This window comes from Theropithecus gelada, chromosome 1, assembly GCF_003255815.1.
Source record: "Theropithecus gelada isolate Dixy chromosome 1, Tgel_1.0, whole genome shotgun sequence".
Taxonomy (NCBI): Eukaryota; Metazoa; Chordata; class Mammalia; order Primates; family Cercopithecidae; genus Theropithecus; species Theropithecus gelada.
Window position 1 is genome coordinate 74,807,993 of NC_037668.1, and position 27,964 is coordinate 74,835,956.

The 27,964-nt window shown below is 39.4% G+C and overlaps 1 protein-coding gene and 1 pseudogene across 1 annotated transcript; one reads left to right on the top strand and one right to left on the bottom strand.

The window, feature by feature from the left end:
- Window positions 1–27,964, top strand: part of LOC112626621 — an 87,317-nt pseudogene that overhangs the window by 28,816 nt on the left and 30,537 nt on the right.
- Window positions 347–27,800, bottom strand: LOC112621265 (cytochrome P450 4X1). Its single transcript, XM_025380619.1, has 12 exons — window positions 27,345–27,800; window positions 21,154–21,295; window positions 19,609–19,653; window positions 17,725–17,852; window positions 15,167–15,294; window positions 14,929–15,083; window positions 12,321–12,427; window positions 11,558–11,748; window positions 4,509–4,642; window positions 2,470–2,534; window positions 1,595–1,677; window positions 347–1,099 (listed from the first exon to the last, which is right to left on the bottom strand). The coding sequence occupies exons 1-12, from the start codon at window positions 27,519–27,521 to the stop codon at window positions 925–927; spliced, it is 1,530 nt and encodes a 509-aa protein (XP_025236404.1). The 5' UTR covers window positions 27,522–27,800; the 3' UTR covers window positions 347–924.

Genomic DNA, 27,964 nt, shown 5'->3' on the forward strand with positions numbered 1-27,964 from the left:
TATCTTACTTCATGAAAATCTAAAAGGTTTTATATAGTAAAAGACATCATAAATACAGTTTTTTATGAAAAGTGACAGAATGGGAAAAATTACAAAAAATAGTTATAATCAAGGATTATTATCCATAATATATAAAGAACCCATAACAATCAATAAGAAAAAGACAATTCCACAGAAAAACAAGCATAAACAGTGTACAGACAAATCACAGAGAACAAAACAAATATGAACATAAATGGCCAACAAACTTGTTTTTAAAAAACTAGAAATAACTTAAATGCCCAATAAGGAAAATAGTTAAATAAATTATAGTACATTCATACTACAGAATACCATAAAGCCATGATAAGGGATAAGGTGAATTTTTATTAAGTGAAAAAATCAATAACAATATAGGAATGATCACATCTATATGAACACATTGCTGTATTTTACATAAAAAATGTATAGGAAACAGCCGAAAGAATGCACACTAAATTATTCTGTTTTCAGGAAAAGCAGTAGGATTGGTCAGGGCATAGACTCTAGGCTATGTGAAGTGAGATTTAAAATTTTTATTCTACATGCTTTTCTAGTGTTGGGAATTTTTGATAGTGAGCATACATGCACTTATTACTTGCGTAATTCTGAAAACTATTTTAAAAACAACAGAAAATATAGGGAAGTCTATTGGTGTATATAGCATTAACAGTAGTGAAAGTTTAACAGAAAAGATCTGAAGATCTCCAAAAGTCATATAGAAACAGATCTAGCTGACACACTGTGTACCTAGAAATGATTTTGGATCATTGTAGCTTCACAGAGACCCCTATCCCACCAACCTCCAATCCTCCCACCATACATTGATCCCTTTCTATCTGCTTGAATCATTAGCTGTAAATTTAACTTAAAAACAAAGTATATTTAATCATTGTACCCTGAGATCTAACATTCAGAGAGTTTCTTCAGGTGCAAATACATCCCATTCTTGGGCTTGAGGATAGAGTGGTTGGAGAAAGTAGGAGGCCTGGTGGGGTCTGGAGTCACTCTAAAGTGGAGCAGAATCAAAGCAATGGCCACCTTTAACTGAATCATGGCAAACTGCTGCCCGATGCAGTTCCTGAAGATAAGAGGGAAAGAAAGCGATACTTGAAAAAATGATGTGTCTTCTGACTATATTATAATACTAGCACAAGAAGTCTACAGTACACAGTAAAGCGACATTTTTCCACCTAATGCCATTGAAACTTTTGAACTTTAGACTTAAATTGTTTACTGTGAGAATGTGAGCTGGGAGGCTCCAACATGATGCCTTCCCTATAACAAGGTGGCAGTTGGAGTTACTCATGAAATTATTTATCTCGCTTTGAAGGTGGACTGCATTGAGCCTGTGAGCAGTAGCTTACATTGTGGGACTGCTTTCGAGGCATAGCCAAAAAGGAGGTGACAGAGAATAGGATTGTCCTTTGTAAAACTAACTGATCCTTTGGGGCTCAAATAGGCACCAAGATCTATGGCTCCCTGGAAGAATTTACAGAGCTGAGGAGCTGAAAGGAATAAACTACTCTCAAGTAAACATCTTTGGATACTTTGAGCAACGTCAAATTGTTCTCACCTTGATCCAGCTGAGAATGGTAAGTAGGCATAGGGGTGTCTCTGATCACAATTCTCCTGAGAGAACCTCAAGGGGTCAAAGACCTGAAATGAGAGGAAAAGCCCACCACCATCCCCAAAACAACATGAACACATTTCTTCACCTACTACCTAGCACTGATCAAGAGAAATATAATGTGAACTGCATGTATAATTTAAAATGTTCTGGTGGCCACATTTTTAAAACGTGAAATTCATCTTAATAGAGTTTATTTAATCAAAAATTTTCATTCCAACCTGTAATCAATATAAATAATTACTAAAAGGAAATGTTTCACATTTTTTTAGCGTACTACATCTTCAAAATCCAGCGCGTATTTTACACTTACAGCACAACTCAATTCCAACTGGCCACATTTCATGTGCTCAGTAGCCGTATGTGGCCCGTGGCTACTACACTGGGCAGTGCACCTTCATACCTGCAGACCTTACAGCCTCCCAGTTGATTTGTCTGATACCCAGGGAAACAAAAGTACTATGGCAAGTGGTATTATTTTCACTATAGAGATACATCCACCTAGAAATGGATGTGCATCCACTTAGAAATCAAGCCTAAATGATTATGTGGCCAATTGTTACAGAGACATACACCCCGGCTTCCTATTACATGTAATAGATCTTAAACCTTAGTGGCTTTTGTGAAAGAAATCACTGATACGCATCAAGAGTGTTTCAAGAACATAGAATAGTTTTACATTTCTTTTGGCTTTTACGTTTATTTTTGTTTACTTTGTGTCATTTCCCTTAATTATATAGCCACTTCTGTGCTTAGCTATCAAAAAGTGACTTGCACAGCATTAGTTCTTGGAAATATTTACGTACAAGAGAGAATCATACCTTTGGGTTTTTCCAGACAGCAGGGTTGTGGTGAAGACCCCAAATACTAAGAACCACGGTGATCCCTGAGAAAGGAGGGAAATAAAAGAGATTGCAGGAGAAACAGCAAGTTGTGGGCTACTGTTATACTGCTCTTAAACAAGACTTTGGTTCTTGAAGGGACAAGCTAGCTCCTGGCAATGCTCTGCCTGCTGTAGCTAATGACACCAGTGAGGAACACCTAAGAAGATGCGGCTTGGGTTGGCACCTTAGCTTTCCACACAACAATTTACTTAATTCATGATTCTATCTTAAGTAGCTGTTGGTGTCATATCGAAGTGATAAACCATGCTTATGTTTTCTGCTATGTTTGGAAATTACTTAAATATTTGTTTTTTGTTTTTGTTTAGAGTCAGGGTCTGGCTCTGTCACTCAGGCTGGAGAGCAATGGTGTGAGCATTGCTCACAGTAACCTCGACTTCTGAGCTCAAGTGATCCTCTTGCCTCAGCCCCCCAAGTAGGCAGGAATACACGCATGCAATACCATGCCTGGTGATTTTTTTTTTTGTAAAGACAGGGTCTCCCTATGTTGCCCAGACTAATCTCAGACTCCTAACCTCAAGGAATCTTCCCACCTTGGCCTCACAAAATATTGGGATTATATGCATCAGCCACTGTGCCTGCCCTAAATACCTCTTAATGGACTATTACGCTCCTCCTGGAGACAGTTTGGGTATTAAAGCACAGAACTGGCTGGGCGCGGTGGCTCACACCTGTAATCCCACTACTTTGGGAGGCTGAGGAGGGCTGGTCTCAAGGTCAGGAGCTTGAGACCAGCCTGGCCAATATGGTGAAATCCCATCTCTAATAAAAATACAAAAATTATCCAGGCGTGGTGGTGTGCACCTATAATTCCAGCTACTTGGGAGGCTGAGGCAGGAGAATTTCTTAAACCTGGGAGGCAGAGGTAGATGTGAGCAGAGATGACGCCACTATCTTCTATCCTGGGCTACATAGCAAAAGTCCATCTCGAGAGGAAAACAAAAAAAGAATAAAAAAGCACAGAACTGTGATTCCATCATGCAGATACAGTGACAAATTTCTACTGGTGCCGTTCACATATGGAAAGTAGAGATAATTTTGGCAAATATCCATGTGGTTTGGGGAGAAACAGAGTACAAAACAAAGGAGAGAGAATCTGAGGGTTATTTGGTTTCCAGAAATAATTCTAGTTTCCAGAAATTAATTCTGGGTCTGTCAGCAAAGTTACAGTAACAGGCTGTAGGTGTTTGCCACAAGCAATCCTGTTGGCTTGCTTCCTAAGACATGAATTAACAGAACATTGAATCAGATAAGTGAAAATATATCTCACATGGCCCCTCTGCTTCCTATAAGCCCTGGTCAAAAACCTGTGTTGTTCCAAAGAGCTCTAGGCTCCAGACTCAGGGCCTCTGCACGAGTTCTAGCTCTGCTCACATCAGTTAACCTCATCTATACACTGGGGCTCCCTTTGGATTTCTGGCCACATCAAAAGTATTTAAATGTGTTCAGTAAACTGTAAGTCATTGTATAAGCATCTGTTAACACTGGATTCCAAGGGGAAAAATGAGATAATGGGTTTAAAGGCTCTATATGAACTATTAAATGTTGCACATTTATAAAGGTGATATGATGATGAGGTCAAAGATCCCCCTTGGTCTTTCAGATAAAGATACTGGTGCTATTTTCTATGAAATTTCAGCTGGGTTTCAAACTCAGTCAAACAAAGGTTATCTTAGAAATGATGTCCCATAATGGAAGAGACCCTGGGTTGGATTCCAGAGACAGGGATTCTGGGCTTAGCTTTGCTGCAACTGGCTACGTGCCTTTGGGAAAGTCATTGAAATTCACATCTGATCAAAGCATTATCCTCTGAGCTCCTCATAGGTGATTAAACCTAAGCCACTCGTTAGCATTATCTTTTGATTTCTCCAAGTGTTAAGAGACTCACTAATCTTTGTCACTGTGGTCTCCAGGATCCCACAGCCTCTAGGAACTGCTTAGGAAAAGAACATAAAGACCTGCAGGCAATGTGCATCCATCTGGGAAAGTAAGTGGCTTGCTGAGATCTCTGGAAATGGATGGGACGGCAGGAATCAATCGGCACGTCTCCTTGATGCACATTGTGGTGTACGACATCTCACCCAGCTGGTCCCTGTGAGGATGAGGGAGGGAAGGGACTCAGATATCATATCCAGTTTAATTTTTTTCTGTTCTATGTTTGTTCCTGGTCATTATTACCCTCAGGTCAAAGCCAATTTGCCACTGGGCTATGTAACAGAATTTTAAAATGGGACTCTCTGTTTTAGGATGAGCTGAGGCCCCAGAGGCAGAGGAACCAAATAAATATATCATATATCTTTATTATAAAGTGAGCTGCTAAACTACCAGTAAAACATTTGCTAAGGAGATTTCTGAAAACCAGTTTTGCAACTCTTAGTTCATCATATAAAGTAATAATGCAAAAAAATGGCGAAGGATTGAAGAGGAGACGCTTAAGAATTTTGAGAGAAAAAATTCTTTAAAGTGTTGTTGGAATGCCAGAGTGCCATGGAAAAGGAAGGGTGCTTCCCCTATCTTAAACAAGAGGCTTCAAGAGAATCACTTAGATGATTTGACTTGTGCTCCTTGGAGATTGGGGAGTACAGGACTAACGTGAAAGGCTGTAACTCTGAACAGACAGAAAGGCAGAGGACAGTAGCAGAGGCAAGGCAAGGATGTGCAACTGTGCCCTTGAACCAATTAACTGGCAAGAGGGAGAGCTCTGGGACCAGCTTGAAAAAGACTCTGCCTAAGGACAAAGATTCTCTTGTTCCCTGAATCACCACTGGAAAGTTCTAGTGAGAGAGTCTCCAAGAAAGGGAGTTTCTCCTTGAGAGAAAGGGAAGCATAGAAATATCCACCAAGCCCTTTGGTATGATCACAATATTACCAGCCCTTTACTCCTTATCCCCTTTCCTCCTAAAACCATTCCTGGAAGGGCCAGAAACAGCAGCTACTGGGTATTGGGGAGCTGGTCAGTAAGAATAAGTCAATGATAAACCCCTTGCCCATTGCTGGCTTCTAGGCCCAAAGAAGTACCAAGCCGGGATGGAAAGAAAAGCTCAAGTGGATAAGCATTTGAAAGTTTCATTACCACACTGGGCCAGACAGTTTAATTACTGACACAAGATTGTTCTTGTGATTTAAATGAATGAGAACTCTATGAGACCCACTCAGGATTTTTCCCCAGAGACTTGCTCTACAAAGCAAGTTTAAAGTTTATAAGTGGGAGAAGAATAAAGTTTTGTTTTTTTTAAAAATTTGCATCCTACCTAGTTAGATTGGTTCAATAAAATGACTGCATATAGTCTGTTTACCTTACTGTGTTTTTATATGTTTTTCTGATTACTTATTTTGAATGCAGGCTTTGGCCATTAGGTAATGTGAAATTCTAATTTTGAATTCTTTCTTCCTCAAGCTCAGGATAAATAAGAGTAATTCTGGCTGGGCGCAGTAGCTCACGCCTGTAATCCTAGCACTTTGGGAGGCCTAGGTGGGTGGATCATCTGAGGTCAGGTGTTTGAGACCAGCCTGGCCAACACGGTGAAACCACATCTCTACTAAAAATACAAAATTAGCCAGGCACGGTGGCACATGCCTGTAATCCCAGCTACTCAGGAAGGCTGAGGCAGGAGAATTGCTTGAACCCGGGAGGCAGAGGTTGCAGTGAGCCGAGATCATGCCACCGCACTCCAGCCTGGGCAACAAGAGCGAAACTTGGTCTCAAAAAAAAAAAAAGAGTAATTCTGTTTACCCTGGCACTTTGCATAATTAAAAAACCAATTTTGCCATTTCAATCATGGAACAAAAGTTATCTTCCAAAATGTAGGAGAGATAAAGACATCTCCAGATAAACAAAAGTTGAGGGTATTCACCACTACTAGAACCACCTTACAAAAAAACACTAATATGAATTTTCCAAGTTCAAATGAAAGAATACTAATTAACAACATGAAAACTGAAAACAAAAATCTCACTGGTAAAGGTAAATACATAGTCAATTTAGAATACCCTAATAACGTAGTGGTGGTATGTTAATTACTTCTGTCTCTAGTATAAAGTTAAAAGCCAAAACTATAAAAATAACTGTTGCTACAATAATTTGTTGAGGGATACAAAATCAGGGGACACATCTCCAAAACTAGGTAAATTATGACATCAAAGACCTAAAATGGAGGGCAGTTGGCAGAGTAAAAGTGTATAGGTTTTTTTAAGTGTGGAAAGTTAAGCTGCTATCAGTTTAAAATAGCTTTTTATAACTATGCTTCATGTAAGCCTCATGGTAACCACAAAGCAAAAACCTATAGTAGAGCAACCAAAGATAAAAAGTAAAAATCAAAGTACATCACTAGAGAAAAGCACCTAATCACAAAGGAAAAGAGTAAGAGAGGAAGAAAGGAACAAAAGATCTATAAAACAACAAGAAAACAATTAACAAAATGGCAGTAGTAAGTCCTTGTCTGTCAATAATTACCTTGAATACAAATGAATTAAATTCTGTAATCAAAAGGGTGGCTGAATGAATGAATGGAAAAAAACAAAAAAAAAAAAACAAAAAAAAAAAACAAGACCCAAGCATATGCCTCTACAGATTCTCATTTCATCTTTAAGAACACACATAGAGTGAACGTGAAGGGTTGGAAAAAATATTCCATGCAAATAGAAACCAAAAGAGAGCAAAGGTAGCTTAACTTTTATCAGAAAAATTAGGCTTTAAGACAAAAACTGTAAAAAGAGACAAGAAGACCATTATATAATGAGAAAGGGGTCAATCAATCAGGAGGATATGATAGTTGTAAATAAATATGTGCCCAAAACAGGAACACCTAAATATATAAAGCAAATATTAACCCTATTCAACAAACTGTGCTGGGATAATTGGCAAGCCACATGTAGAAGCATGAAACTGGATTCTCATCTCTCACCTTATACAAAAATCAACTCAAGATGGATCAAAGACTTAAATCTAAGACCTGAACCGTAAAAATTCTAGAAGATCAGAAAAACCCTTCTGGATATTGGCTTAGGCAAAGATTTCATGACCAAGAACCCAAAAGCAGATGGAAAACCAAGCTGAAACAAAACAAAACAACCCCAAACAATAAAAACAACAACAAGATAAATAGGTGGGACTTAATTAAACTAAAACATTTCTGCACAGCAAAAGAAATAATCAGCAGAGTAAACAGACAACCCAAAGAGTAGGAGAAAATCTTCACAACCTATACATCCAACAAAGGTGTAATATTCGGAATCTACAGGGAACTCAAACAAATTAGCAAGAAAAAAAAATCCCATCAAAAAATGGACAAAGGACATGAATAGATAATTTTCAAAAGAAGACGTACAAATGGCCAACAAATATATGAAAAAATGCTCAACATCACTAATGATCAGGGAAATGCAAATCAAAACCACAATGCAATACCACCTTACTCCTGCAAGAATGGCCATAATAAAAAAATCAAATAATAATAGATGTTGGTGTGGATATAGTGAACAGGGAACACTTCCACACTGCTGGTGGAAATGTAAACTAGTACAACCACTATGGAAAACAGTGTGGAGATTCCTTAAAGAACTAAAAGTAGAACTACCATTTGATCCAGCAATCCCACTACTGGGTATCTACCCAGAGGAAAAGAAGTCATTATATGAAAAAGACACTTGCACCTGCATGTTTGTAGCAGCACAATTCACAATTGTAAAAATATGGAACCAGCCCAAATGCCCATCAATCAATAGTAGATAAAGAAATTGTAGGATGTATATATAATGGAATACTATTCAGCCCTGAAAAGGAACAAAATAAAGGCATTTGCAACAACCTGGATGGAAATGAGACCAATATTCTAGGTGAAGTAACTTAGGAATGGAGAACCAAACATCATATGTTCTCACTCCTAAGTGGGAGCTAAGCTATGAGGATGCAAAGGCATAAGAATGATACAATGGACTTTGGGGACTTGGGGGAAATAGTGGGAGGGAGGTGAGGGATACAAGACTGACTACAAATTGGGTACAGTGTATACTGCTTGGGTGATGGGTGCACCAAAATCTCACAAATCACCACTAAAGAACTTACTCATTACCAAACACCACTTGTTACCCCCAAATCCCAAAATCTAGGGAAATAAAACAATTAAATTAAGACAAAAACACTGGTGAAAGAAATTGAAGAAAACACAAGTTGAAAAATACCCTGTGTTCATGAATCGGAAGCATTAATACTGTTAAAATATCCACTCTACCCAAAGATTCAGTGCAATCCATCAAAATTCCAATGGCATTATTCACAGTAATTGAAAAAAAAAAACCCTAAAATTTGATGGAATCAAAGAAACTCAAACAGCCAAAGCAATTTTGAGCAACAAGAGCAAAGCTGGAGGCATCGTACTACCTGATCTGAAATTGACTACAGAGCTCTAGTCACCAAAACAGCACAGTGTTTCTAAAAAAAGAGACATATAAACTAATAAAACAGGATGAAGAGCCCAGAAATACACCCACACATTTATTGTCAACTGAGCTACAAAGGTGCCAAGAACATACAGTGGTGAAAGGACAGTATCTTCAGTAAATGCTGTTGAGAAAACTGGATATGCACTAGTAGAAGAATAAAAGTGGACCTTTATCTCACTCCATATACAAAAATCAACTCAAAATGGATTAAAGATTTAAACATATGACCTGAAACTATAAAACTACTAGGAAAAAAACATAGGGAAAGCTTCTTGATATTATTCTTGGCAATGATTTTTTGGATACCACTCTGGAAGTATAGTCAACAGAAGAAAAAATAGATAATGGTTTTGCAGCAAACTAAAAAGCTTCTGCACAACAAAGGAAACAATCAACATAGTGAAGAGACAATTTAAAGGATGGGAGAACATGTTTGCAAATGATATATCTGATAAGGGGTTAATATTCAAAATATATGAGGAACTCACACAATTCAATAGCAAGAAAACAAATAACTTGATTTAAAAATCAGAAAAACCTTAAATAACATTTCTAAAAAGAAAACATATGAGTGGCCAGCAGGTATAAAAAAGAATGCTCAACATCACTAATCATCAGGGAAATGTAAATTAAAACCATAACGAGACATCACCTCATGCTCATTACAATGGTTATCACCAAAAAGACAAATGTTGGTGAGGATGTGGAGAAAAAGGTAAATTAGTACAGCCATATGGAAAATGGTACGGAGTTTCCTCAAAAAATTAAAAATAGAACTACCATATGATGCAGCAATTCCACTTCTGTATATATAACCAAACAAAACGAAATCGGTGTGTTGAAGAGACATCTACATTCCCATGCAGCATTATTCACAATAGCCCAGATACAGAATCAACTTAAGTGTCCATCATTGGATAAATGAATAAAGAAAATGTGGCATATATATAAACAATGGAATATTCATTAGCCATAGAAACGATGGATATCTTGTCATTTATGACAACAGAGATGAATTTGGAGGACATTATGCTAAGTGAAATAAGCCAGGCACAGAAAGATGAATTCCACATGATCTCACATGTGGAAATCTAAAATATGGAACTCACAGAAGCAGAGGGTAGAACAGTGGTTACCAGGGGCTGTGGGAGAATGGGGGATTACAGGGATGTTAGTCAAAGGATATAAAATTTCAGTCAGACAGGAGGAATAAGTTTAGGAGAAGCATGGTACAATATGTGATCGGAGTTAATAAAAATTTGTATACTTGAAAATTGCTAAGAGGGTAGATTTTAAATGTCCTCATCACAAAAAATAAGTATGAGTTAATGAACACGTCCATTGATAGATTTAGTCATTCCACAATGTGTACATATATCAAAATATCATGTTGTATATCATATATATACACACACACATATATAACATGTATATGCACAATTTTTGTCAGTTAAAAAAATTAAAAATGATTACTTAACATTGTATTTTGTGCTATAGAGATTAAACCTTTTAGTTTATGGCAGGAAAGGGCTTTATTTCCTTATAAAATGAGATCTCTAATATACTTTTATAATGTCGAATTTGGTTTTACAAATGTTCCAATTGAGTTGACTTTTGCATATGAAATATGGTGTTTTTTATCTGGTCATGCTGCTGAGTTGTCCTTAGCATTTCCATCTTCCTGTCCCTTTGACCAGATTATGTCAGGAACATATTTTATCTTTGCAAACAGCATAACCTGGGCTTTATTAACAGCAAAATATACTTAAAGTCTAGCAAAATAGAGATGACAGTTTCCACCTGGCTAACTCCTACTTACCCTGTAATGGTCAGCTGAAGTGTCGTATACCCAAGGAAATCTCCTTGAGCTCCCATGCCAGGGTAGGTACTTGTCTTCTGTGTCTTCCCATGCCAGCACATATCTCTGTCATTGCCCTCATCATGCTACACTGCAATTTGGAGGTCTGTCTCCTGTCTCCTGTATTAGACCATGAGCTCATCGAAGACAGGGCCCACAATAAATCATAGTCATAAAAAAAAGTCTCAGTATTTAAAATGTCCTCAGTCCATATTTGCTCAACTCAGCTATAGTATATATCATCTAGTATTATGTCTGAAGTCTAAAATCAATCCTAAGGAATAAAATTGGTGACAAGCGGATGGGAGATGTCGAGAATGAGCCTTAGATAATGTAGCTAATCATTCAGCTCTCTCAGAAGAGGAACTCCACTTGAACCCTACTGTTTAAGTTCTAAGTGTCAGCATAGGGATCAAGTCCTCATTTCCAATGCATCACAGCCAAGGTGAAATAAAGAAATAAGACATTTCACACACCATTGATTAGAAAAACAATGACAGAGAATTCATGGATAAACTTTTCCCCCCCCCAAAAGACAAAAGAGAATAATAGGGAGCTCTCTTTAGAAAGAACAGAAAAGTAGCCTACTTCTTCTGTTTCACCTATACATATCATGAGGCACTAGGGTCACTAAGGTACCAGGGCAAAAAATAAAGCAAAATCTCAGGGGGAAAACTAGGATGAAAAATTTAGGGGTGCAGATCTTACCAGGTTATAGAACACCCATCCCCCAGGATGCCCCTGACCTCCTCCCGGCATCTCTCTTGATGCTCAGGGTTCAGAGCCAGGCAGTAAAGGATCCAGGAGATGCTTGCTGCCAAGGAGTCATGTCCTCCCAACAAGAACATGCTCACTTCGGAGTGTACATCAGTATCTGAGAAGCTGCTACCATTTTCATCCTAGAAAGTACAATACAGATATTTTAAATAAGATGCCAGTTTATAAATGTTTGGATATACGACCACAATCATGATTTTAGGGGAAAAATCAGTTGTCAATAGGGGTTTAAATTTTAATTCAGTTCGACAAATACGTGGTATAAACCATATTCTGCCCAAAGAATAAAGGAGAACCAAGGTTAGATAAGAAAAGCAGGCCTTACAAAGAGGGCCCTCAATCAGTAGGCCCTAGAAATTCTCTTCAACTCCCAGATTCCCCAGGATCTTATCATCACAATTTTGTATGTTTATCCATGTGACCATTTTACATGATCCCCTAAAATCCATGTATCCATATGACAATCCCCAAAACTTGTCAAATCCTTCGTTTAGTCTTTACTAATCCTCCTCTAGCGATAGAGTTGCAGAATTCTCTCTTTGTCTCAAATTGCATGAAGCCACTCATCAATTCAAAGTATGGTTAAACTTAGTCAATCGGTTTTATTCTCGTCTCCCCATCCCATTCTCACTTACCCACCTATTTACATAATTAACTGGCCACTTGAGCAGGCTTAGAAATTTAGAAGATTCACCTTGGCAGAAAGGACAATATCCAGAAAATCCTGGTACTTCCTCTTCTGAGTGTTATCCTGCTTTTCCCCAGCCTGGAGGGATTTTTTTCTTTCCTGGATTATCGCATCTGGGTAGAAAAATAGTTTCCAATTACCAAAGTGATAGCAAAGTCAAATAAATTATAAAGCAAGCCACGGTTAATGAATAGCTCCAAATCTTGCCTGATTTCCAGATGTTTAAATAGATGTCATTTTCACAGATGGTTTATTTTCCCATCAAAGGGACTTTTGATCAAAGCTCCAAAGATAAACAACACAGATCAAAAACATAGTTTCTATCAGTATGTGGGCAATAAAATTAAGATGATTTCAAGTTTAGATGCAAGTGACCAATCATTCTTTTCTTCCTCAGTCTAATATTTTATCTTCATGGAAAAGTTATTAAATAAAATGGAATGAAATAGAAGGCAGGAAATGAAATGCCAATATATTTATAATTGAAGGAGTTGAAAGAAAAAAACAAAACAAAAATATGGAACAGAGGTAATATTTATTTACTATTTTAAAAATTTCAAATTTTATTTTAGATACAGGGGTACATGTACAGGTTTGTTACATGGGTAATATGAGAACTCTCTGTACTTTCTGCTGAACTTTTTTGCAAACCTAAAACTTTTCTAAAAATAAGGTCTATTAATGTTGGAAAAAACCACAAAATCTCCTTAATTAAAACAGTGTGATTCTAGTACACTGGTAGATAGGTCAATGGAATATAAGAGAACATCCAAATATACTCTCATCCAAAATAGATACCAGTACATGTATCTGTTTAGAATGTGATAAAGATGGTTATCTCAAATCACTTGAAAAGATAAACTTTTGAATAATGGTGATGGGACAACTAGATAAACATTTGGAAAAATTAGATCAATACCTCATACCATATATAGGAATAAATTCTAAATGGAGTTTAGATCTCTGATTTAAATACGAAAAGAATGAAATTACACGAGTACCACAAGAAAATATAAATAATTTTCTCTACAACCTGGGTACAGGGCAGTGGTTCTCAACTGGGGGCAATTTTGGCCCTGGGAACATTTAATAATGTCTGGAGTTATTTATGGTTGCCACAACTATCAGAGCTCTACTACATCAAGTGGGTAGATGTCAGGGATGTAGCTAAACATCCTATAATGCACATGTCTTGACAATACGGACTTATCTAATCCAAGAGGCCATTAGTGCTGAGGGTTGAGAAACCCTGGAATAGAGAATGGCTTTTTGTGATTACTAAAAATCCAGATGCAATAAAATAAAATATTGATAAATTTGACTAAATAAAAATAAACAATTTTCAAAAATTAGCCAGGTATGGTGGCGGGTGCCTGTAATCCCAGCTACTCAGAAGGCTGAGGTAGGATAATTGCTTGAACCCGGGAGGTGGAGGTTGCAGTGAGCTGAGCTCACACCACTGCACTCCAGCCTGAGTGACACAGAGAGACTCCATCTCAAAAAAAAAAAAAAAAAAAAATTGAAAAGGTTTTAAATTGAATAAATTTAACATTTAAATATTATTTTCCTGAATACTTTGCATTTTACTTTTTCATCATAATTGTATAATATTTAAAAAGTAAAGATTTTTTTTACAAAGTTCTGTATAGCTTCCCCCAGATCCATTCCTCTTTACTCCAATGAAGTACACAAACACTAACATTTTCTGTGTGTGCCATGATGCAGAAAGACTTGGGAATAGTTGCTATTTATAATGCCCATTTATGCTTTAAATTGTCAATAACCTGCTTCTCTGAGTGTCCTCTTTATAATATCTATGTGCATGTGTGCATATATGTATGTGTAAATGTGCATATGTTGGTGTGTCTTGCAAAATTCCTGGAAGCAAAGACATTTGACATAATTATACTTTATATTTAACATCTATTCAGTGCCAGGCACTGTCTTAAATGCTTTATATATATTAACCCACTCATCGTAACAAACCTGTGAGATCGGTTGCTTTTTAATCTCCATTTTCTAGATGACACTGAAACAAAGCAGTAAGTAACTTACTAGTAACTGCTAGTAAGTGGTGGAGCTGATGAAGGATTAATTCACTGCTTGATAAGTATTTTCCACTATGGCATTCATGACAAGTAATGTTGAATTGCTTAAAAAGCTTAATCTATTTCAACTTTTGTGTTTATGCTTGCTAAAACTGTTTTTGAATCAAGATTCTTTCAGGTCCATGTCCATGTTTACGCTGTTCCTCTCTCCATTCCTATGTTGCATGGTTTTAGCCTGTCATTATTATTACTGCAATCGCTGTGCAAAAAGCCATATTCCATGTATATTTTCAAGTCTTAAGTGCCTACCTATATTTGTATTAATAATAATTATCCACAGTAAAAATAGTATATATATATATGAAAATTCTGGTAAGACTTACTGCTATGGTTGAAGCAAAGCCTTATAAAGGACTCAAGTCAAATTTCTTTGGAGCAGTGTCTATATAAAAGCTCCATTAATAACAAAGATTCTTTCTCTCGTTACATTAAGGTTTATCCCTCTAGACAGACACAGTACAATCATGACAGCATATGGATGTGGGCAACCCAAACCCAGCAAATACCTGTGTACTGATTCAACACTCGGCTTAACTTCTGGAAGCGGTAGCCCTGAGGGCTGAGTTTGAAAATTATGTCACTGTGATACAAGAAACTGTACAAGCGGTGAAATATGATTTTGCCGAGTTCAAATATGGCTTTTACATAAGGATCATGGGTGCTAGAAGAGAAAGTTGGGATAATGCGTTAATAAACAACTTAGAAAATGTGTAGAAATATCTTTTTTGCTCTCCCACCACTGACCTGTTTGTCTGGCAGTTGGTCTCCTTGCTGAAAGCACATTTCATGATTATATCCAGAGACATCAAGTTGATGTGCTCATAGACCTCCACGCTTGTGTTCTGAGTGCTGCAAATCTTCTCCCACTTATCCTGGCACAGGAGGTCAAGGTCAGCATCATCACCATCACCATGACCAAACTGCCTGCATTTGAAGGCTCCCGCCTGGCCCTGCTTTTATGATTTAAGGCAGACAAACCTGATCCAGCAGGAACCAAAGGTCACATGAGTAAATAAGCTATGTGCTTACTCAGGGCATGAGGAAGGGAAAAATACACCCAGTGGAGTGAGAAGGAGCATGGAGAAACCTGCATATATGGTAAATGGCTGAGTTAAAGATCTGTGGCTTTTCAGTTATTACCATAACTCTGCTTTCAAACAGACCAGAGTTCCATTAAAACAATCATTGACACAAGACCCATAATACCAAGGGGTTTACCCCAGGGCTGCCTCCATCTTCCATTCCAAACTTGCTAGATGCCCTGCCACTGCTCTCAACCACCAGAGCCACATTTAAAATAAACTGAGAACATTTTCAAAAACATTTTGGATTCAAAAGTGGGAAATGGAGCAAGTGTGGAGAGGAGCTGCTACAGGGAGCTGCCCCCAGCGAAGCCTGACCTGGTTTAACTTCCCCACAAAGAGACCTACTCATACTGCTTGAAATGCTTTGCCTGACATTTTAAAACTGTCACAAGGTCCTTGGTTGAAAATGTATTTGTATAATAAGCATACTTTTTGTAAAAATTCAAATAAATTGATATTTTAAAAGTTCAGGTTGACCAATAGGTCTTAAGCTCCTAGCCCCTAGCTTAAGACCTATCGGTCAACCTGAACTTTTAAAATTTCAGAGACGCAGCAACCACAAAGGCAAAGAGAATTTTAAAAACTTTTCCCTAAGAAAAAAATTGTCTAGTCAAAGAGCTTTTATCTCAACTATGTAAGTTTTACTGAGAGCAAATGGTGAATTTAGAAGAAATGAGAACAGGAGGGAGGCTTCCAAGCTTGAGAAACTCTGGAATGATTCAGCAGAGGAAGGAAGTGTGAGGAAAATCCCACAGAAATATGTGGCTGAGAAATGAGGAGGGGAGGAAGCGCTCCGAGAAATAGAGAGAAAACTCCAGTGCAGCTCCAGTGCAATCACTGGAGGATCTGAAATTGTGCTGCAGCTGAACAGTGCTAGAATCAGAAAAGGATGCTCTCCTCTCTCGCTAGCTTGCGCCGCAGTTTCTGGGTCTCTGCCTTGAGAACTCACACTGATGTTTTCACCACAATCCTAGCTGACTTCGGGTTCAAACTGCTTCTGTGAGTTTGGCTGAGAACCCAATCATTGAGCTGTTAACAGTGGTTTGTATGGGAACAGGGATGGGTTTGCACATGAAGTGAGAGGAAAACTTTGCCTTTGTTTGTGGTATTTGAAGTGTCTATGATGAAAGTGTATTAGTGAATAACTTGTCTGATTTCAAAATAAATAAGATTTAAAAATCAAAGCCATTGTACAAATAGAGTTTTGGAGTGGAACTCATTTGTAAATCCGAGACCACTCACAGGAATGTTTCCCTACAATGTTCTTCCGCCCCTTTGAAAGGTGTAGATCAGGGCCTAGTGATCCTCCACCAACTACAAGAGGAAATTCACATCTGCAACTTTAATACAGACATTCTCTTTTGCTTGGTTCTTTATGGCCATTGCAAGTCTATGCCAATCTCCAAACCTTTGTTCATGCTCCCTCACTCTGCCTTGAATACTCTCATTCATATTACCTACATATTCAAGTCCAGCTTATATTTCATGGCAAATTTGAGTTTCCTCTGAATCTGAAGCTGTTATAGCTGCTTCTGCCACCCTTGCCTGTCACCTTGTGGAGGTTAACACAACTCCATCTTGGAAGCTAATCCACCTTCTTGACTTCCAATGAACTTTAGTTCCAGGAATGCTCTGAGATTTCCAGTTTATCTATTATTCCTTGTGTAAGAGCATGTACTTACAATAAATCTTGCCCTCAGGGCAAGTTCTTACTATTATTAATTTCCTCTGAAGCATGTGTGTCCCTCCCCATGGTCTATAATTCCTGGGTCTGGAGGGTAATGGCACAGGGATCCAACATCTTGTGTCACCACTGTGTGAAACAGCCAAGGTTTCTGTTTGAAAGCCTCTATTGAATGTTTCTTTTTAATAATCTGTCAGCCTTTTTCTTCAGCCTCTCGGTTTCCTCAGACTTTGGGGTAAGTTTGTACAGACCTGCCGTCCATGAAACACACCTATACCCATTTGGTACCTGGTTTGCTGCCATAAAATCTCAAAATATATTTAAGACAGAGGACCGGATCTTCTTTTTATTAATATTATCACCCAAAGAACATAACAAATTTTTAGACACCTATTGTTCAATGAGTACTTGTACATTTGTTAAATTTTTAGAAACTGAATTTTAATTTTCATGGCCCACGAAACATTAACCTAATATTGTCCATTGCTGGGAGCATTTTGCAATGCACCAGAGCACTTTTCCCCTTCACTTACCAGCATCGTTTTCACAGAATGAGCCATCACCTCGATGTATGCTTTCAGGATGTTAAAATGGAATCCAGGAGTTAGCAGGCGACGATGCTGGAACCACTTGGGTCCATCTAGAGCCAGCAGTCCTTTCCCTTGAGAAATAAAAGGCAGAAAACCTTATGCCATTTAATCAGATGAGATGAAGGAGAGATGAGGAACACAGGCAGCGTGGAGTAACCATGACCTACAGGCAGTCATGAAATAGTGGAATATCAAAGTAGCACTTGTATTAATATACAATGCAATTTAATAGATGAAGGTGAATTTAGAAGCTTACTTCTGGGATGGATGCATTTAATACTGTGAGAAAGAGTTTCAAAGTCTAATAAATTTCAAAGCTTTATAAGATGAGCGTGCTAATCCTGAAATCACCAGTTGCTACCTATGTAGTAACTGAATAAGTGACTTAAACTTCGTGAGGTTTAGTTTTCTCAACAATGAACTATGATACTAAATACGTTTTTCCCTGTGTTGCTGTGGAGGTTAACTGAAAGTGAATACCTAAGGTAGCCAACCTTCTCCCTAGCTCACACTAGTAACACAGCAAGTAAATTCCTTTCCTTTCCACTCCAAACCAATCCATAAACTATATGATGAACATAAATTCACAAGGAAATAGACAAGAGTGTCCACTCTGTCTTCTGATATTCCCTCCTTGAGCGCAGGTCTGGGAATGATACTATGTGGAAATACTTAATTAAGGCTAATGCTTCACAATCTTCTACTGCCAGACTGGTCATTAGGATTTGACTTTAAAAGGACTTTAAAGTTTATTAATACATAATTGATACCATTCATTGAGTGCTTACAACATGCCAGGCTCATGATGCATGATCTGTCACTCACACAATGGTGGCCATTACATTTAGTGCTAAAAATATGTATTTCATTTAATCCTCATAACAGCCCAGCAAAGTGACTCTCAACCTTATTGTCAAAGATGAGGAAACTAAGATAGGGAGAGATTAAATGGCTTCCCTAAGATCATATTTAACCAGTCAGTGCAGGAGGGGGCAAGATTCAAATCTAAGTGGTTCCTAATACAAGCCTATATTCTTTTCTTTAATTCATGTCTTGTTTAACATAAATACCAATTATGTAATTAAAGAGCTTAATTTATCAGCTGACAGAATATTGCCAAACTCTAGAGCAAAATTTTACTGATTTACATGTGGAAATAAAGGAACTCCAAAAAGAAAGGAAAACATCCAAGAAAACGAGAGAGAAGGATAAAGAAAACAAGAATGGGGTGGTGAGACTGCAGTTTGGGTAGATTTTTTTTGGTGGGGGCTGTGGACAGAGTTTTGCTCTGTCACCTAGTCTGGAGTGCAGTGGCACGATCTCAGTTCACTGCAACCTCCACCTCCTGAGTTCAAGCAATTCTCATGCCTCAGCCTCCCGAGTTGTGGGACTACAGGCACGTGCTACCGCGCCTGGCTATTTTTGTATTTTTAGTAGAGATGGGATTTCACCATGTTGGCCCGGCTGGTGTCGAAATCCTGACCTCAAGTGATCCTCCCACCTTGGCCTCCCAAAGTGCTGGGGTTACAGGCATGAGTCACTATGCCCGGCCGAGGCTGCAGTTTTAAAGAGAGAGGGGACAGATTCACATATTTGCTGCCTTGAGAAGAAGACTTTGTGGGAGAGAAATGGATGAAGAAGTTTTCTGGGAAGTGGTGTTGTGTTGACCTTAGAGCTCTCTTTCAATCTTTCCCCTAGATAACAGTATAGCTCTACCTTACACTCTTTATGCTTTTGAATTCAGATTTCAGTTCCTTTGGCATGCTCTACTATGGAAAGGGGACTCTGAATGAGAGTGGGCTATACCTCTCATTTGCACATACATACCAATAAGTGGAGGTAAGAATTTCTGCAGGTACTGGGACTTGGGATCTGCAGAGTCAAGCAGAGGAAACAAAAGACATCATTAGAGGGAGCTTTCATTATCAGTTCAAGTTGGTGACGGTTTTCCGGTTTTCTGCGTTTCCCTGCACCAACCACAAATAGTGAGCAAAAGAGAGCCCAGGGCTTACTTCCTGCTGCCTTTGGCAGCCTAGGGAAAGACCTGTGTTAGTCCTGGCTCAGTTTCAGAGAACAGCCCTATGAGGCAGGCAAGTACAGAAACCCTGATTCTTCCCTCGTTTACACTTCCTCCAACAGAAAGAGAGTTTGCCTGAGGGTTGCAAAGTTTCCATAACCATAGTTGGGACAACATATATTCTTTACAGAAGGCAAATTAAGGATCAGAGCAAAGGCCAGCAGACACCAGGTACTGAGGTGCCAATGCCTCTTGGTGTTTTTGTGAACCCCAAAGTGGAGGTGTTCTACTGTTCTTGTCCTTAACAGGTGAACATGAGACAAATCAGAGCAAGGGGACTGGAAACATGGAGATAGTCAGGACAATGCTCTTCTTTTATTAGGTTTTATTAGGAGTGGTGGATACAATGCACAGGAAACACTGAAAGATAAAAACCTTCATTTTACGAAGTTGACAGGGCAAAAACTGGACATTTTAGTATTACGCTATGAAATAATCCACAATGAAAGCCTTAAAAAAGGATTGGGTGGGGGAGGTAGATGACTCATACCTGAAAAGGGGACATAGTTAAGAAATATGTGGAGAGGAAAGCTAAAATTTGGATCATAATCAAAAGGTTTGATGGGTAAATTAAGGACCTAACATTCAGGCTTACATACTGAACCACCAGAGGTAGAGTTACTGCTGATTTCCCACCCTCTTGAGACTTATGCTGGAAACCAGCGGTAGGAATGGGAAGTGTTGCTGACAGTGAAGTCATAAAATCCACAGAGGCTGCCGGGCGCGGTGGCTCATGCCTATAATCCCATCACTTTGGGAGGCCGAGGCAGGCGGATCACAAGGTCAGGAGATCGAGACCATCCTGGCTAACATGGTGAAACCCCGTCTCTACTAAAAATACAAAAAATTGGCTAGGCATGGTGGCAGGCGCCTGTAGTCCCAGCTACTCGAGGCTGAGGCAGGAGAATGGTGTGAACCCGGGAGGCGGAGCTTGCAGTGAGATGAGATTGCGCCACTGAACTCCAGCCTGGGTGACAGAGTGAGACTCCATCTCAAAACAAAACAAAACAAACCCAGAGAAGGCAAGGGAAGCCTTGCCTGGCAAGTCTGGTAATGCCAGCTGGGTTTTAAGTTATACTGACCTCAACATGCCCATGCAGTCCTGAATAAGACAAGGGACTGGGGAGGACATGGGAATCCCCTTCAGTACTGGTAGGAAACCTGTCACCTCCCCATACTTGCTCCTGGGTCTCTTAAAGACCTCCAACCAATCTTTGCTTTGGAATCTTGCCTATGGGTTTTAAGCATTTCACTTCTAGGAGGAATAGGTCCCAGAGATTTCCCCCTCTTCTTACCTGTTCTGCTCAGAAATGTCTTTGCATAGTCTGGGTCATAGATATAGAAAAATGCCTGAAAGGGCCCAATCCAGAAAGGGAAGGCACGAGGGTATTTTTCAATAATTTCCTCAAGCTTCTCCATGTTATCATCCTGAATAAACTGCAGTGAAAAAAGTAAAAGTAATTAGACAGCCAGCCAGGCTGGACCTGTCCCCTCTTACAGACACAAGCTGAATTCAAGTGATAAGGTCACACAAGCAGAGGAGCCTGAGACTTTTCTGGAAGTGACATAACATGCTTTCTTTGGAACTTCTAAACTCGGGGGATAATTCTCTAAACAAAGTTCGTGTAGTTATCGTCTCAATATTAATATAACCTGTACCGCCAGACCAAGTCACTGTTGAACGACATTTACTGTGAACTCTTGTCCCAATAGAGGGTAAGCTGAGTCACACTCTCTGCCTCACTTGCCAACATCACACACTCAGACTGGAGTGGGATCTGGAAGCTAAAAGATGTATCTCCTAAGTGGGAAACTAACAGTTACTAAATGGGGCATGACCCTACATCCAGCTCACCATTTCTTCTCCCTGTTCCTCTCTCTAATTATGCACCACTAATTATTTCTCATGACTTAGTAGTAAATGCTTCTCTCTAAAAAATTGCCAACTCTATCTACAAAGAAAATCCAAATTCTCCTCCCAACAACAGAAGGTCCGTTTACACAGATGTGTGAAGCTTAAAGCCAACTCAAATACAAAACTTTCAGCTTCCAACATTTACAAATGAGAGTGCAAATACTACCACCGGAGAAGGACTTTTTGCTTTTAGAAGCAGATGAGTAACGGGTCATTTACATTGTTTCTCTAAATCACTGAAAACAAGATTCATTTACATTTGTTTCTTGTGTAAAGTGGAGGGCACCTGCGCGTGTGTGTTTTGGTGTGCCCATCTATACACTTGAGCATGATGATGGGAGTCCCCAGCTGCAAAGTAATCTGAAGGCTGCCAGATTTTTCCTCATGTGACCAATCACACGGTATCTGCTGCAGGATTGTTTGTTCTCATCCTCAGGAGAGGTGGACAACTCTGGCTCCCATTTTTCTCTGTTATCATTTAGCAATTTTAACCCATAAAGTGCTCTCTGGATAGTTCAAGGCCACTGAAAGGTTGAGACTCTTGAAATCTAGTTTCTAAAATACTGCACTCTTCTTTGCTAATGTTGCCATAATCAAGCCAGTGATAAGCGCCCACCATCCAGAGTAGTGGTTTTCAACAATGTGAATATTTTTTCATTTATTCATTCACAAACAATAAACACACAAGTATTTACTGAGTGTCTATCACATGTACCAGGTGGTAGAGATACAGAGAAATATAACAAAGACAAGGCCTTTGCCCTCATGGAAATTATAAACTAATATGACAATTGTTTGTTTAGGTAAAAAACTTTCATAAATACCCCAGCCACATGGAAGTATTTCATTATACTTTTTCAACTCCTGACTAGACAAAAAGGACAGAAAACTATTGTGAATCCTGTACTATATTTAATTTCTATTTTTTCATCCCCAGAGAAGCATCTAAATATACTTGAAAATGGGTACTGAACATTGTTCAGAAACGTTCAGAAAATGCACAGTGCCCCCAAATAGCAACAGCTAACATTTATCAAGCACTGCTATGAACTAGGCGCTGCTAAATGCTTTCCATGTTTTATGTTATTTAATATTTACATCAAGAACCCTATGAAGTAGATATAATTACAATCCCTATTTTACAGATGAGGAAATTGAGCCCTACAGACTAGGTTAAATGATCTGTCCAAGTGTGTACAACTGGCAACCAGTAATGAGGATTCAAACTCCAGTTTAACTCTGGAGCCCAAGTGCTTTATACTACTTAGCTACAAAGATGCTCTCTGCAGTACATCCAAGTACACACACAGATACACACACAAACACACACACTTGCATATATACATCCTAGGTCCCATATGTTGGCTGAGATTCAGTGACCTATTGAATAAATGTCAAACCTTACCTGGCCTACTCTATGTAGTAAATTGATCTTTGAATAAATGAATTTTCTCAGCACCTAATATATTTATGCATTCAACAAAGGATTTACTGAGCACCTATTATGCACCAGGAACTGTACCATGCACTGGGTTTATAGTGGCAAACAAAGACCCTCCCTCTCACAGATTTTATACTGTAGTTAGTGGTGGATAATAAACGAACAAGCAAAAGAGTACACAGTATAGTGTCAGAGACTGATAAGGGCCAAGATAATAATAACAGGGCTGGAGATAGAGAGTACTAGAAGTCCTATTTTAGTCTGAATGGTCAGGGCAAGCGTCTTTTAGGAGGTAACATTTGTTCAAAGGCCTGAATAACTTGCAGGGAGAGTAATACAACCACAGACGTGCATGTTCAAAGCTCTGAGGGAGGAATATCCTTGGCATGTTTGAAGAATAGTGAGAAGACCTGTATTATTAAGAGTAAGGAATGAAATTTCTCATCTTGTATGGAATTTTCCCTACACACACTTTATCCTTCTGTAACCTTACGACTATACTTAAAATGTTACTGTCTTTAGACAGAAGGAATAAGTTGTGGTGTTCAATAGCACTGTTAACAATAATTTATTGCATATTTCTGAAGAGCTTGAAGAGAAGACATGAAATGTTCCAAACACAAATAAATAATAAATGTTAGAAGTGATGAATACCCTAAACACCCTGATTTGATCACTGTACATTATATGCACGTATCAAAATATCACAGGTACTCCATAAATACGTACAGTTATTATGTAGCAATAAAATGTTACTGACTACGTAAAATAGTTTCACCTTTTGAGCCTTAGAGACTAGATTTCCTTGTGACTTAGGTGAATCACCACAAGGACCCAGATCTGAGTAAATGGGGAGGGTTGGTAATATTAGTTTGATAGGCCTGTCACCTCTAATCTGCAAAATTCTGATAGAAACCTCTCAACAACAGAAAAAATAACTTAGTGACAGTCAAGAGGGAATATGGACTCTAAAACACTATGAATGCAATAAATAATCTGAAATGAAATTAAGACACAAGAGCTTCAAAAAGAATGAAACAAATAAATTTAACAAAAGAAATGCAAAATGAAATGTATACTTTGAAAAATACAAAAACATCGTTAAAAAAATTAAAGAAAGCTGGGCGTGGTGGCTCACCCCTGTAATCCATTCACTTTGGGAGGCCGAGGTGGGTGGATCATGAGGTCAGGAGTTCGAGACCAGCCTGGTCAATGTGGTGAAACCCCATCTCTACCAAAAATACAAAAATTAGCTGGTGTGGTGGCGTGTGCCTGTAGTCCCAGCTGCCCAGGAGGCTGAGGCAGGAGAATCGCTTGAACCCGGGAGGCGGAGGTTGCAGTGAGCTGAGATTGCACCACTGCGCTCCAGCCTGGGCAACAGAGCAAGCCTCTGTCTCAAAAAAAAAAAAAAAGACGACCTAAATAAATGGAAAGGCTTTCTGTGTTCATGGATCAGAAGACCTAATATTGTTAAGGTGGCAATAATCCCCAAACTGATCTACAGATTCAATGTAATCCCTAGCAGAACCCTAGCTGGTTCCTTGTAGAAATTGATAGGCTAATTCTAAAATTTATATAGAAACCCAAGGATTCCAAATAGCCAAAATAATCTTGGAAAATAACAAAGTAGGGGGACTCATACTTCCTGATTTCAAAGCTTACTACAAAGCAACAGTAAGGCAGTGTGGTAATAGCATAAGGATAGACATATAATTTATTTATAATTTTTAATTTTTGTGCATACATAGTGGGTGTATATATTTATGGAGTAAATGAGATTTTTTGATACAGACATGCAATGTGAAAAAGGTACATCATGAAGAACGGGGTACCCATCCCCTCCCTTCAAGCATTTATCCATTGAGTTGCAAACAATCCTATTACACTCTTTATTTAAAAATGTATAGTTATTATTGACTATAGCCTCCCTGCTGTGCTATCAACTAGTAGGTGTTATTCACTCCTTCTATTTTTTTTGTACCCATTAACCATCCCTACCTCCTCCCCTAGCTCCCCACTACCCTTCCCAGCCTTTGGTAACCATCCTTCTACTTTCTCTGTCTGTGAGTTAGGACAGACATACAGATCAATGGATTAAAATTGAAGATTCAGAAATAGACCTTGACATTTATGGTCAATAGATTTTTGACAAGGATGCCAAAAGAATTCAATGGAAACAACAGACGACATAGTATCCATGACACAGTAGAGATACATAACACAGGACAGCAACAATGGGGAGTCCTAGAACAGTATCTCCATACCAAGCTTAAAGAACAACCAGTCCAGACTGGAAAAGGAGGAGAGGTCTGTGGGAAAAACATCTCCAGAAAAACGAACAGATTATTTGGCATGTTTGCATTCTTGGAAATATTATTTAGATGTGTTTGACAGATCTATTAGAGCATTTGGAAAAAAAATACTGACAGATATTGAAAAATGAAGCAGATTAGAAAAGGAAGAATTTAACAATATTGTGGGGGTGGGGGAAAGTTCTATGAAAAAATAAAATGCAAGAGGACCATTTAGATCAGCAGTAAATAACATTTGCATAATAAAAATAATACAAATAGAGGTTTTTCTATTTAACTAAAAAATACAATACAATATAGTTATTGGGACAGTGGAAGATGAGGTGTGATTGCCTCTCATGAAGTTCATAGGTGGATGTTGTCTTAGTACATTTGTGTTGCTGTAAAGGAACACCTGAGGCTGGATAATTCATAAAGATGATTATATGCGTTACAATTCTGCAGGCTGTACAGGAATATGGCATTGGCACCTGCATCTGAGGAGGACCTCAGACTGCTTCCACTCATAGTGGAAGTGAACAGGAGCAGTTGTGTGCAGAAATCACATGGTGAGACAGAGGAAGAGAGAGGGGAGTAGGTGGCAGGTTCTTTTCAACAATCAGTTCTGGGGGGTGAAGAGGGCCTAAGAGAGTGAAAACTTATGAAGGAGACAGCTGCACCAAGACATTCATGAGGGATCCATCCCAATGACCCAAAGATCTCCCATCAGATCCCACCTCCAACACTGGGAATCAAATTTCAACATGAGGCTTGGTGGGGACGAACAAACCATATCTAAACCACAGCAGATGTCTAAACTTATTAAAGTAATAGATGCAATATAGTAATATTATTTTACAAATAAAGATTTAAATACCAGAGGAAAACGATAAAAGAGTTGAAAGTGGTTGCTTTAGATAAGAAAGACTAGAAAGTGGGGGAAACCAAAGGATCGTGCAGTAGCTCTGCTGGAATGCCTTCCCCACACCACCCGACCATCCTTTAAAGACTCTGCTCAGTCCTTCACAGACTTTCCTTCCTCCTCTAGGCGGAGATGTACACTTTCCTGCGATGGATATTCCCTTGTCTTTGGGCCTCTAGTAAAGCACCTATTGCCTTAAATTTTCATTTTCTGTCTGTGGCCTAAGTCTGCACCTGACTTGGGAGGTGCAGGGAAGGCATTTAGCTTCTCTTTGTAATCTTAGTACCTATCACACAATTGCCGCTCAGACTCGGCTGAATGAATAAAAACCTCAATTAGGGTGGGAGTGGATTTAAAAGACAGGAGAGACCAAAAGCTAACAGTCTCCCTTTACAAATTTCCATCAACCAGTATTTCTTGAGCGGCTGGCTGGGGCTGCTCCTTACTTCACAAGAATCTTAGGAAAAGAAAATTGTCTCTGGTTAAAATGGACTAAGGGTGCCAACAATTGGGATCGATTTTGCATATTTTCTGCAATTAATAAGTTATTTAGAATAACATGCTATTTTTAAAGCAACACATGTGGAAGGCTTGGTGAAGCAGGGAGAGACAGACCTGAGGTACACGTCGCTTTCTTTTTCCATATTCAGGTTCTTTAAATAGGTCTCTCCCAGCCCCCAAAGCTTCCTCTTTAGTGACCTTTCCCTGTGGGGCTGCGGGAAAGCAAGTCTCCAGAGCAAGGAAAAATGATGCTGAGAGCCACAGGCCGGGCTGGAAAGGCCAGTGCAAGCCGGAGGGTCCCCAGGGATGGAAGGAAGCAGCCGTCTCTCCGCAGGCCGGGCTCCTCTGCCGCACCCTCCTCCGCCCATCCCTCCTCCCTCCTCCCTCCTCCCTCCTCCCTCCTCCCTCCCATCTACCTTCTGGTGCCCAAGGAACCAGTGGGTGGGGGGCGTTGGGAAGGCGCGCAGGTCCCGCAGCAGCCTCTGCCTCCGCAGGTAGAGCTTAATGGTCTGCAGCAGCCCCAGGGCCAGGCAGAACACGAACGCCAGGTAAAAGGGCCGCGCCCAGCGCGTCTCCAGCCAGGAGAATTCCATGGCTCTGCGCAGCGCCGAACGCCGGCGGCTTCCGGGGGCGCGGGAGAGGGTGCGCTTTCTCCCGCCGGGAGCTGGTGTAGGGTCGCGCAGCCCACCGCCTCTCTGGGCTCTCGCGAAGCTTCTGACTCGCGGGAGGGGAAGGGCAGTGGGAGGGGCGGCTCAGGCCTGGGGAGAGGAGGCAGGCTCGCGTGCGGGATTTCTAGCCCGTTACCAAAGCGCGCACGCTTGGTTCAGCCCAACTGCTTTTGCGTTCCTGGAGCGTTCTCTTTTAAGTCGAACAGTTTTCAGTCACGGGATCTGAATTTATATTGTAAAATAATACCAAAGCTGAGGTCATTGTTTTTCTTCCTTATCAAAATTAATAAATGGCTGTGCAAGAGATTTTCTTTTCCATTCTCGCATTCTACCAAAATTCCCAGGAGGTAGAGGTAGCGGGAGGTGTA

Excerpts from the sequence above, each read along its gene's own strand:
- LOC112621265 (XM_025380619.1), bottom strand. The coding sequence starts at position 27,521 with ATGGAATTCTCCTGGCTGGAGACGCGCTGGGCGCGGCCCTTTTACCTG. Across the intron at positions 21,296-27,344 it reads GGTTCCTTGGGCACCAGAAG|TTTATTCAGGATGATAACAT; the intron begins GTAGATGGGAGG and ends TTTTCACTGCAG. Across the intron at positions 11,749-12,320 it reads ATATTGTCCTTTCTGCCAAG|GATGAAAATGGTAGCAGCTT; the intron begins GTGAATCTTCTA and ends TGTACTTTCTAG.